Here is a 12,851-nt window from a genome sequence, read left to right on the forward strand (position 1 = left end):
ACACACACACACACACACACAAACACACACACACACGCGCACACAGACACAAACACACACTCAGACAAACACACACACACTGATACACACACACAGACACACACACACACACAGACACACACACACACAGACACACACACACACACAGACACACACACACACAGACACACACACACACACAGACACACACACACACAGACACACACACACACACAGACACACACACACACAGACACACACACACACACAGACACACACACACACAGACACACACACACACACAGACACACACACACACAGACACACACACACACACAGACACACACACACACAGACACACACACACACACAGACACACACACACACAGACACACACACACACACAGACACACACACACACAGACACACACACACACACAGACACACACACACACAGACACACACACACACACAGACACACACACACACAGACACACACACACACACAGACACACACACACACAGACACACACACACACACAGACACACACACACACAGACACACACACACACACAGACACACACACACACAGACACACACACACACACAGACACACACACACACAGACACACACACACACACAGACACACACACACACAGACACACACACACACACAGACACACACACACACAGACACACACACACACACAGACACACACACACACAGACACACACACACACACAGACACACACACACACAGACACACACACACACACACACACACACACACTCAAACACAAATACAATGGAGTTGTGTTAACTAGTTTAAATACTTGTGGTTGTTTCTCTCTGAATGTCGTCAGGTATTTATCTTGTGAAATAGACTATGTGCGTGCGTGCGTGCGTGCGTGCGTGCGTGCGTGCGTGCGTGCGTGCGTGCGTGCGTGCGTGCTCTCACACACGCACACACACTCATTGTCGTTCTATTTGAAACAGAGGATGTTTTCCTGCTGAGGACCAAGGATGAGAGGAACCCAGATGTCTACGCCATCTTCAGTACAATCAGGTGAAAACACACGTCATCTTCACATCATCTACTTTATTATTATCTGTTATCATCAAGAAGTGTATGTTACATCTTCAGTTAATGTTCTTCAGAGAAAATCATCGGTCATTGTTGATTTGATGCCTCAGTAGTTTCAGCTTCTCCACTGACTGAGAGTCTGAAAGTTTCTCACCTTGCAGCAGAGATGTGACACTTTACTCCAGGTGTCAGTACAGTTCACCTGTGGGTGTCATCACCCATCAGGGATGGTGAGAGGTGCAGCAGATCTGAAACCAGTTACAGACTCAGTAACTTCAGTCTGACCCTGATGTTAATCCTGTTTAAACTCAGAGCCTCATGAACCAACGATTTCACATCATTTTTTTCTCCTCTACGTTTATGTTCCTGTTTCTTCTGTTGAAACTGAAAATTTTCAGGTTTCTTGTAAAATATTTCATCCAGATTAATAATGTATTTGTGGACATGTCTCTCTGTCCGCCACAGTAACGTGTTCCAGGGTTTTGCGGTGTGTGTTTACCGTATGGCCGACATCAGAGAAGCCTTCAACGGACCCTTCGCTCATAAAGAGGGTCCAGACTACCAGTGGGGCGCTTATGAAGGCCGGGTCCCTTACCCAAGACCAGGGGTGGTGAGTGACTGTTCACCTGTCCCATCCTCAATCATACATTACCCATAATGCACTTCATGTTTCCCATAATGCACGTGTGTAACACAAAATTCATATGCTCAGGACAGTTTTACATTTTTCTATTCTCTGATAATCTGTATCAACAGCATTGATTAGGTCTGGTGTCTGGAATGATTCACACTTTGATGAAGATCGCTGAGTTCACACTGTTGTATAAGAATGTATATTATCTATAGATTTAGCTAATAAACCATCAGTCCAGGACATAAATCACTTCAGGATCGGTTTAAGTGATTGACAGCAGGTGGATGATGCTCCAGGTAAGCCTGAGCTCCTTCAGTTCTCTACAGATAATGTGGGTGGTGCATTTCCCCAGAACATATTTAGTTAGTGAGACACAGTTGTGAGTGAATATGATATATAATAATCTAATTCTTAGGAGGCCAATGGTGAGAAAAAACTTTTGTGGATAAAAACTTAAAGCTGTCAAACGTTTCTTTGAACTACTGTATGTGGTGAGTGTACACAGCACAGACCTAATCCTGGTTTACATCCAGACTCTGTAATGTTAGACACACACACACACACACACACATACACACACACACACATACACACACAGAGGGTCACGTCAGCCTCATTACAGAGTGAAGGAGAGCGTCTGGAGGAATATGAATAATGAGAAGAGAGCAGACACCTCTGTGGTTTCACTGATTAACAGGAATGTAACTGAGGAACTGAGAGGAAGAGGAGGAGGAGAGGTGATGATGATGATGGGGGTAAGCTGAAGAAAAGACACAGGAATGAAAAGATGAAGGGGGTCGGCTGATTGTCCGTCACCAGACAGAACATTTAAGTCCCGTTTTGTTTTTCATTGTAACAGAAGCTTGATACTAAAATCCTTCAGGTCTATAAGTCACCTGTGAAAACTACAGGTTCAGTCTGACGCAGTTCATCAGCTGGATGTCTCCTCCCTGGATATTTATCTTGGACTGAAGTTTTACGTTCTTTAAACTTGTGTCAGAAAATGATGAGTCTTCAGTGCCGGAGCTTTGCTGATCCTACCTGACCTTCATCTTCATTTGAAAGCCTCATGTTTGATGCTTTAATATCCAGCCAGAACTTTTTATCCAAGATCATCCAAACAGCTTTGAAGAAGTCTAACCTGGCTGTTTCTGTTGGAGAGGGAATTGGTTTTCATCACCTCTGTGGTCTGTTTGATATCCAACACACTGAACATATGAACATTATGATCTCACTTTGATAATCAGTGAATTCTTCACATTGTGTCACTTCACGTCCCTGTTTCCCCCAAATGTGGGAAACTTTCATGTTGTAGGTGACGACGTAGTCAGAGTGAAACCTGCTCATGTGTCTTTGTGTTCGTGAGTGAAATCATCATCCACCTGCACAGAAAAACTAACCTGTTAAAGTCTGAGTCCGGCCCAGCTCTGGATCTGATATCTCCTGCAGCTCGTCTGTGTGACATGGAAGAAATCAAATGGTTATATGATTCTTTAAATGTTGCAGGAAGTTCTCAGAGAACCATGAAGAAAGAGGCCGTCCTCTGACTGAACAAACCATTACCCATGATGCCTTTGGTCACCAGCAGAGACAAAGGAGCTAGTTCCTTCTGAGCAGAACATTTTCTGAGTCGTGGTTCAGTTAAACGTGTAAAACAGTTGCAAAGGAGACTTGTAAAAAAGTAGCTGTGCATGACAAAGACTTTGGCTGCTTCACAAAGGATCGCTGATCTGGATCACGAGCAGATCAGAGCTCATATGGTTTGAATGCCTTCAACCCTCTGAGTTATATGAGTAGTAAAATATCTCAGCCAAGTTCAGGGACATTTTTTCATTTCTACTGTGACACAGTAGAAGGATTTTTTCCTGTTTCCAAACACAGAGCTTTACAACAGTGATGTTGAATTTTCAGGCACAATAAAACAGCTAATGAGGTGAAGTCTCAGAGAAGACTTTAAGACACATAATTAGGCCGCGGCTCTTTTGGAAAGCAGAGGTTGAAAATTTCCAGAATGTTGCTTTAAACTCTTCCTTCTCTCTTGTGTCCATTAATATTCCTTCTCCTCTTTTCTGAAGGATTTGAATAGTTTTCTCTTCCACCCTTTTCCTTTGCTCTTTTCTCATCCATCTCCATGTCCTCAGTGTCCCAGTAAAATCACCAACCAGCCTGGCAGAGAGTTTGGCAGCACCAAGGATTTCCCTGATTCAGTGCTGCACTTCGCCCGCAGCCACTCGCTGATGTGGCGCATGGTGTATCCAGCTCTGCGTCAGCCTGTGCTGGTAAAGGCCAACGTCCCCTACAAGCTGAGACAGATCGTTGTGGACCGGGTGGAGGCGGAGGATGGACAGTATGATGTCATGTTCATCGGCACAGGTAAGTGGACCAAACTGATGATCAGAAACCTGGTCTTCACTGAGCCTGTGGAGAACCTGGATCACTGTAGCTGTAGCTCACAGTGGTGTGTCTGCCTGTCTCTCAGACATCGGCTCAGTGTTGAAGGTCATTGCTCTGCACAGTGGAAACAGTCTAGAGACAGAGGAGGTGACACTGGAGGAGCTACAAGTCTTTAAAGTAAGTTCAACTCCATCAGGTAAATCTCTCTGTCTCCCCCTCAGTCCCTGTTTTATTGTTATTAACATTATTATTACACAGAAAGCCACATTGATGGAGCTGCCATTCATTACTATAGATAATATTTCTGTCACTGTCTCTGAACAGATCAGGAACCACAAACTAGTTTCAAAACCTAATTCAATTCTTTCTCCTCATTTTTAAATTTAAATTCTTTTCTTGAATTTTCTGTTTTCTTATTGTGAATCTTTTAAACACCTGAGGTCAATCACTGTCATCACTGCAGGTGCCAACTCCAATTACATCCATGGACATATCTGTGAAAAGGGTAAGTTGAAATGACAAATTACTCAATTGCTAATGCTCACTTCTATGAAGTTAGACTGACTGTCATCTTCATCCTCTGTCTTCTCCTCATCACTCTCTACAGCAGGCCCTGTATGTGGGCTCTCCAGCAGGTGTGGCGCAGGTAAAGCTGCATCACTGTGAGACTTATGGGAAAGCCTGTGCTGAGTGCTGCCTGGCCAGAGACCCGTACTGCGCCTGGGACGGATCCTCATGTGCACGTTATGTCCCTAACAGCAAACGCCGCTACAGGCGGCAGGACATCAAGCATGGAAACCCTGTGCTGCAGTGTGTGGACCAGAGTCCCAGTGGTAGGTGTGACCGCCTCTCTTCCTCTGTGCAGGACTTTCTTATGATTTCCTGATGTATCACATGGTTTCATGGTTTCCTGGAAACCTCCCAGCGACTGCAAGACTCTGGAAAGTACTGAACACAGCCAAAAAATAGTCCCACACGTAACCTCTATGTAAACCACAACTGTTCAATTTTACACTGTTTGTTTGGAGTAATGAGCCTCAGAGGTGCTGGCATGTGGATTCTGTTTCCTTTGGACAGAGGCTGTTTCCCTGCTCCAGTCTTTGTATTAAACTAACCAGCTGCTGCCTGTAGCTTCACATTAAAGTACAGAGACTAGATTGATATTGACCTTATATATTTATCTCGTCTTAGCAACAAAGCAAATAAGTATAAGTATTACTTTAATCTCAGAGAAAGATTTGAAGACATAACTGGTCAAAATGTTTCACAGATATCAGACACCTGACTTATCAATATCACCAGTGATGTATATTTTATCACCTGCTGACTGAGTTTTAGGTTGTGTCTGATAAAACAGAAAGACAGTATTGATTCTGGTATTGTCTAGAAGAGTGTACTGTCCTTACACAGTGTGTGTGTGTGTGTGTGTGTGTGTGTGTGTGTGTGTGTGTGATCATACTGAGGTGAGGATAAGGAAAAGTGTTGGTGTAGGCAAAAAGAGCCTGTTGAGAGACAGGTAAGAAAGAGGCTGTGAATGTGGTGAAGGTGTGTTTGCTCACCTGAGTGCAGGTAATGAGTTGAGGTGATGAGCGACACCTCCCTCCCTCAAAGCCTCTGGGTGAACCTGAGTTTACAGTGAAAGGTTCGTAACACTGAGTAATTCAGATGTTCACTGTTTACAATAGAGGAAATTTATTCTGAAAGTGTTCCCACATAGACTCCCAGATTCTGTCCGTATTTTTCATGTGATTTAGATTCGAGTCTTTGTGAACAGGCACCGACTGACTTCCTTAAAGAAATAGAATTAATAGAATATATAGAATATATATACATAGAATAGAAACATTTCGTCACATTCTTTTATTTAGATGAGAAGCTCAACACCACTCTCATGTCTGCATGCTAAATATAAAGTTAGAGCGTGTGGCTGGTTAGCTTAGCTTAGCTTAGCACAAAGACTGAAACTGGGGGAAGAAAGAAACATGTCCACCTACCAGCAACTTTAAAAACTAAAGAGTAAAAATGACATAATACAGGGGGTTTGGTGCGTGCGTGCGTGCGTGCGTGCGTGCGTGCGTGGTGAGAGTAGTGACTTCCTGTAGATGGATTTTATACCTTCAGATATTTAACTTGATCATCTGTTATCTTTGTTTTTTTTTAATGTTGATCAACTCGTCTTTAATAAGTTTGGAAAAGATGGAGAACATCAGAGAAGATGTGTAGACCTGAACCTACATGTTACTCATGTGTTTACAACAATGAAACTGAACAAGATCCAACTATTATTTAAGAACATGTATTTTACAGAGACGGTTGAAGGAAGATCGTACGGCTAATGTTCAATGACTTATTTAGTTCACACAGTTCATTTATACACAAAAAACCACATGACAAATCACATGAAGGCAGAACGACCTCATTAAGGGGATGAAGTATGAAGAGATTAAAATCGACATAAAAGAAAATTAATGTTTGTGTTTTATTCAAAGTGTTAACAATAATAGTACTTTATTAATTCATATGTCTCAGTGTCTTAAACCAGACAACTTGATCATCAGCTGCCGCCTGGATGATTAGATATATTTTATATATACAGGTGTATGTATGGATCTAATGGTTTAGTCCTTTACATTGGGGGTGTTACTTCACAACCTTTCTGATTCTTTCTCCTTCAACCAGAAGAGCTGGATGTGACAGAGCAGAGGCTGGTGTATGGGACCGAGAACAACAGCACCTTCCTGGAGTGTGTTCCTCGCTCTCCACAAGCCACTGTAACCTGGCTCGTCCAACACAACGACCACAAGGAAGAGGTGAGACATCAGTCCCAGTAAATCTACATTGGGAGGAGGATGGGGGAGCAAACAGTCACCTGACTAACTGCCTTTAAAAGTGAGATCTATATGTGAGTTTGGCACATGGTCGACACATTCGACAGCCATTTGACATATGGTTGAAATGATATTCCAGAGGGAAATGCAGCGTCTCTTTTCCTGTTAGACAAACATGGAATTCTTTGTAAACTTTGACCACATGAACCACTGAAGTGTCACTCAGTGTCTCCAGGTCTGTGTGACTGAAACACACAGTGTCAAAGTCCTTTTAAAGAGCCCGAACCCACAGTCACTTTTCATCTGAGGTTTCTCCAAGCTTTACTCAGTCAGCCAGTCAGTATTAAGGCATTACCACCCCTCTCCATTTCCCTGCAAATAAACATTTGGCTGCCATTCAGCTGACATGGCAGCCATGTTTGTGTTGGCACCGGAGAAGAGTTTGAGAAGCCGAGGGACGGACTAAGTGAGATGTGAGGAGGCTGGTGGAGGAAGGGGAGAGGCATGAATGCTGGAGGAGAGAGTTGTGCTGGAAATCGTCAGAGAAGACAAAGAGAATGAGAGGAAAGAGAAGAAAGAGTAAAAACTAACAGTGACTGGATTTCATGGTTCATTCTTATTGTTTCAATCCAAGCTGAGAAAACAGCCTCTGTCTTTTTTTATTCTGTGAGTGGATTTCTTCTTTATAGTATGTTTGCATCAGACAGATGGATTAGCTGAGTGGAACACACTGAGATAAAGATGCTGCAGTATAATCTTATGAATATTTCACGTACAGTGGCTTTAAAATTCATATTTCTTTTTGTTAATTCACTTAAAATCTTTGTATTTATAATCAAAAGACTCTGGAGCCTCTACAGCAAAGACAAAGTCATTAACTGCACATGGAGCTGTTTGTGTGTGAAAGCATCAAAGTCAGTTTACTTTGAACTTTAAAGGCACTCTTTAAAAGTTTTCTATTGCTACATAGCTAATGTTAGCATTAACAGCTGTTTACTGACCAGTCTCACCAAGAGCTTCAGGCTCATTGTGTTTAAACTTCAAGAGGTTATAATACGTCCTCTGAGCAGACGGGCTGACCAAGCTGGGGCTAGCTGGTTAGCGTGGTAACTTAGGTAGAAGCTTTAAACCTCCGGAGACAGCTGTTGGTGAGTAAAGGAAAGAAGTTTGATGCAGAACTCTCAACGTTTCTTCTCGACCGGTAAGTAAACAGCTGCTAATGCTAATGTTAGCTATGTAGCAATAGCAACACTTACATATAGCTCCTTTAAAATGCCACACTTGGTTTTCCTCAGTCACTTTAAGACGTGTTACATCTGACGTACTGACTCTCTCTCTGCCTCTGCTCTTAGGTGAAGCTGGATGACCGGGTGATGTCCACGGAGCAGGGTCTTCTGTTTCGTCATCTCTTCCAACAGGATGAAGGTGTGTACATCTGCCGCTCCCGAGAACACGGCTTCACGCAGACCCTGGCCCGCATCACCCTGGAAGTCTTCCAGGGGGAGACGGTGGACGAGCTGATGTCACGTGACAACGGCGGCCTCTCTGACTCATTCAAAGATCGGTCCACAGGAAGCTACAGGGCCTGGATGCCATGCAGCACATACGGCAGGGCAGGCTCATCCAGCCAAATCGGCCAATCACGTATGTGGTTCAAGGATATCATGCAGCTGATTGGGCCATCGAACCTGCAACACGTGGAGGAGTACTGCGAGAGGATGTGGTGCAATGACAAGCTGAGGAGGAAACACAAGAGCATGCTGGAGAAATACCGCCAGGCGCAGGAGAGTGCCAGGAAGGCTCGTAGCAAGAGTTCTGGAGAACGAAACCGGACGCCACGGGATCTGAGAGAATGGGAGGAGTAATGGAGAAAATGTGGGAGGAGCAAAGAAAGAAAGATTACCATATAGGACAAGATGAAAGGATCAACACCAGCGGAATAGTTTGACTTTAATCCAAGGCAATGAAACCTAACAACATATTTAATGAGATGAGTGTATGTGTCGGTCAGAAGTCAGAGGTCAGAGGTCAGTTCTGAATGAAGACTTTGGTTGTCTGGATTGTTGTTGTTGATGAAATGATGAAGAGGAAACAAGACAAATCTTTAAATCCTCAACCTCGACCTCAGAGCCTGTTTTACGTCTGTGATGAAAACTGAGTCTGATCATTGTGAGACTTTACGCTGCATCATCGATTGTCATGTAAATATTCAGAGTCATCGAAGAGAAATTCACATTTACACATTTCACATCTGTGGACAACAAAATATAATAATGATAATGAAATAATGACACAAACACCTTCCTGTTCTTCTTCCACCGGGCTGCTCACATTTCACTCAATGAAATCACTGGATTCATCTTCATGTCTTTCATCTCCTTCATCATATCCATCTCCTTCCTCTCCCTCTCTCTCTCTGTCTCAATTGACCTGTGTCTCTTTCCTTGTTCTGCTCTTGACTTTGTTATAAACTCTTCATGTGTTAAATTCATTGTTGTATATTTGTTAGAGGCACATGAAGCTAATGGAGCTCACAGACTTTGACACTCTCTGTATTACACACACACACACACACACACACACACACACACACCCTCATATAAACTGAAGTCACTGAAGACATAAACTCTCACTCCATGAGACAACTGTTGATGGTTCAACAGATTAAAGGTTGTCATTTTTCGATGATTTCACAGTAACCATTTATTTTTAATCTCCATCAAAAATCTTCAATTTATCATGATGATAAAAAACCTTCACATCTGGAATCAGTGAATGTCTCGTATTTCTTATTCTAGGCGATAAACGAACTATGGAACAACCTTAAAGTAAAATATTTAATCCGTTTCCAGGTTCAGACACATTATGCAGTCTCTGGTTGACTCTATTACTCTCTCTATTCACTCTTATTGACTAAAGACAAGTTTGAGTTGTGGTTCTTTGATCGTTAAAGAAGGAATTATACAACCTGACCTCACCTGACATGTTAATCACTAAACTCATTTTCCCACAGTTCCTCTTTGCACTGCAGCTTCACAGTGACAATAGAGGGAACAACAGAAGGGCCAGCTGTCATGACTGTCTCCTCTTGTCTTTCTGCTTTGGAAACACTGGTTTTAAGTCACTTCATGGTTTGAACTCATGATCATCCACCTTATTCTTATCATCAGTTTGTCTTTTTTTTCCTCCACAGGTAATAGGTGGAGGAGAGAACGAAGGGTTGAGTTAAATAACAACACTGAACAATAGAGATAAAGATGAACTTTTAAAGTACAATAGAAGCTACTGAGGACGTCCAACATGGCTGCCAAAAGCTGTTTTACCTCATCCCTATAACATATATACATATGAAGTGTATGTATATCTGTTCTGGGACTACGACTTAAATTAGCCAGGAAGTAAAATGAGCACTAATGAAGCTGGTGACTTTGTGTGAGAATGACCTCATATGACGGACGAGGAGAGAGGAGGGTCAGAGTTAGACATGATGAGAAGAAAGAGATTAAACATGAGGTACTATGAGCATCGTGCGGAGGCTTTTCATCAATTTATGAAAATCATGATCCCTTTTAAAAACACATGATCCCTGCATTCATCTGTATGAAACATTTTAAAAAGGTGACACATTTTCCCTGATTTGTACAACACACTGTTTATTGTCTTAATTTGACGACCAAGAGTTAATTAGACTTTATAAATAAATAAAAATAAAATAAAGTGATGAATGACAGGAAGATGGTGAGAATGAAACAGACAGTTGTTGGAGTAAAATACAACTAAAACTCGATTTATCTTTAAAATAACCTTCAATAAAAGTTGATTTTCTGTGTAACAATTTTAATTTTATCATAATTTTGTGTAAACGGCTACACATGTACTTGGGCTGATATGATCTGGTATGATATGGTCTGGTTAACATTATTATTTGTCATCAATATTTAGTAAAAAAATATTCAAAACAAACAATCAATTGTTGTACAGTTGTACATGGTGTGTTGTGTTATTTTATATATTTATCTTGTTGTCATGGCATCCACTCTCTGGTTGTGTTCAGTGCTGTTTCTCAGTAGTTTTAATTTGTATCTAAAACAGTTTGTTTTACAGTGTAAATATAAGAACAGCTGATGGATTGATCATTAAGGATTCACTCATCAATATTGTAAAAGCTTTTGTAAAACTGGAGCAAGGCTTCCCTCCTGCTCAACGACACCAGGTGATGTCACTGGTAACCCTAACCCTCCTGATTGGTTTGTCTCCACATGAAGCCGACAGGAGGTTCAGTCAGAAGGAGACAGTCCAGTGAACACACTGTAGTCATCACATTGAAGGTTCAACAAACAGGAAGTAGTTTTACTGAAAAATCTCCACTGTCAGTATAAAGGTGTAAAAATTAACATGAGCTGACTGTGGCTCTCGGACAGAGAGAGCCTCTTTTTAAATATGTATTTATGTTTTATTTAAGTGTCTGCATGCTGTGTCGCTTTCTGATATTTAACAACATTAAAGTTGATTTTTCTAACAAAGGTGATTCCTGACTGAACATTCTTATTCAATGTTTTGTTTTTGTTTTGTTTGTTTTGTTTTGTTTTGTTTTGTTTTGTTTGTTTTGTTTGTTTTGTTTGTTTTGTTTTGTTTTGTTTTGTTTTGTTTTGTTTTGTTTTGTTTTGTTTTTTTGTTTTGTTTTGTTTTTTTTGGGGGGGGGGGGGGGGGGGGGCTAATATGGCTCCAGTGACATAAACAGAGACCAAAAAACAGTTCCCTGAAAAGATATTTTAGAAACCAAGACATGCTCTGATTAACCCTAAATCAACAACATGCAGACAGCACACCTGCAACAAAGAGACGTGTGTGTGTGTGCGTGTGTGTGTGTGTGTGTGTGTGTGTGTGTGACGTTACCCAGTTACCCTGGGTCTGGCCATGCATGTGATTGGAGGGTAATTGTACATCTGTCAGCTGCTTGTGTCTTCAGCAGACCATCTCATAAAAACCTGCAACTAGACGACTTCACACCCGACAGTTACTGCAGCCACATAAACACACACACACACATACAAAATACACACACATGGTTTCACCCTGATGAGAAGATGTGCATGGAGAGTGTCCTGGACACAGCTCTGTGCAAAGCTGCTTAAGCCAGTTCTGACGTCAGTCTCCACTGTGTTCAAGGACTTGTTGTTTATACTGTCCAGTTTGGTTTGGGTCAATTTTAATATTGACCATCCATGTCTGTTCATGTGGTTGTTGTTGTTGCTGCTGTTGTGTCACACACTGGAAGTGTGAGGACATGATCTTTAATCTCAAAGTGTGATGACCTTCTCTAACAGGCCCCTCCCTGCATGAGCTGGATGGGTGGAGTCTGGTCTTCAGGATGATTCAGCTCACCTGGTCTGGCTGCTCTACATCAGCTGGTGACAGTCTCTCTCCCTCTCTCTCTTTCCTTTGGCTTCCACCCTGTTTGGTTTTGTGTTTTGTTTGTCTTAAGATTAATTTCCTGTTGTTGCTGTACAGTTGTGTACAATAAAGGTATTTTTAGTTTTCACTCAGGTGTGGTCTTCCTTCCTTTGTCCTGCCTTGAGCTGGTTGTGACTAAAGAAATCAACAGAAGCTCAGAGCAAACAGTGGGAGGGAAACGTGCTGAATCCCCCATCAGGTTCATTTTATAGATAGCAATAGATATAATAGAAACGTTTCATATAAACGTGTGCAGTAACTCATAGGACTGCTTTAATGAAAAGTGATTTCTCCTGCATGTTTTAGTAGTTTTCACTAATTACACTTCTCCTTCACTCTATCTTATAGTTTCTCTTGAATTCAAACTTTTTCATTGTCAGGTGACAGTCTTAGTGTCAGCCATTTTATTTTCAGGTTGTCCATCTGTTTCATTCTGATGGACACAATATCTCAGTAACACCTTGACGGAGCTTCT

At 41.9% G+C, this 12,851-nt stretch overlaps 1 protein-coding gene across 2 annotated transcripts in view; it reads left to right on the forward strand.

Annotated features, from left to right (window-relative positions):
* Positions 1-11,416, forward strand: part of sema3g (semaphorin 3G) — a 49,997-nt gene extending 38,581 nt beyond the window's left edge. The window contains exons 9-16 of one of the 2 annotated variants that reach the window (XM_022769781.1): positions 979-1,048; positions 1,532-1,676; positions 3,842-4,073; positions 4,180-4,271; positions 4,558-4,599; positions 4,702-4,927; positions 6,774-6,904; positions 8,275-11,416. In XM_022769781.1, the coding sequence (XP_022625502.1) occupies positions 979-1,048; positions 1,532-1,676; positions 3,842-4,073; positions 4,180-4,271; positions 4,558-4,599; positions 4,702-4,927; positions 6,774-6,904; positions 8,275-8,787 (1,451 nt within the window). In that variant the 3' untranslated portion in view covers positions 8,788-11,416. The remainder of the gene's footprint in view (positions 1-978; positions 1,049-1,531; positions 1,677-3,841; positions 4,074-4,179; positions 4,272-4,557; positions 4,600-4,701; positions 4,928-6,773; positions 6,905-8,274) is intronic. The other variant, XM_022769782.1, reaches the window with a different exon arrangement.
* Positions 11,417-12,851: the final 1,435 nt, after the last annotated feature.

The sequence above is a fragment of the Seriola dumerili genome, unplaced genomic scaffold (assembly GCF_002260705.1).
Source record: "Seriola dumerili isolate Sdu_G_001 unplaced genomic scaffold, Sdu_1.0 BDQW01005284.1, whole genome shotgun sequence".
In the NCBI taxonomy this organism is placed as follows: Eukaryota; Metazoa; Chordata; class Actinopteri; order Carangiformes; family Carangidae; genus Seriola; species Seriola dumerili.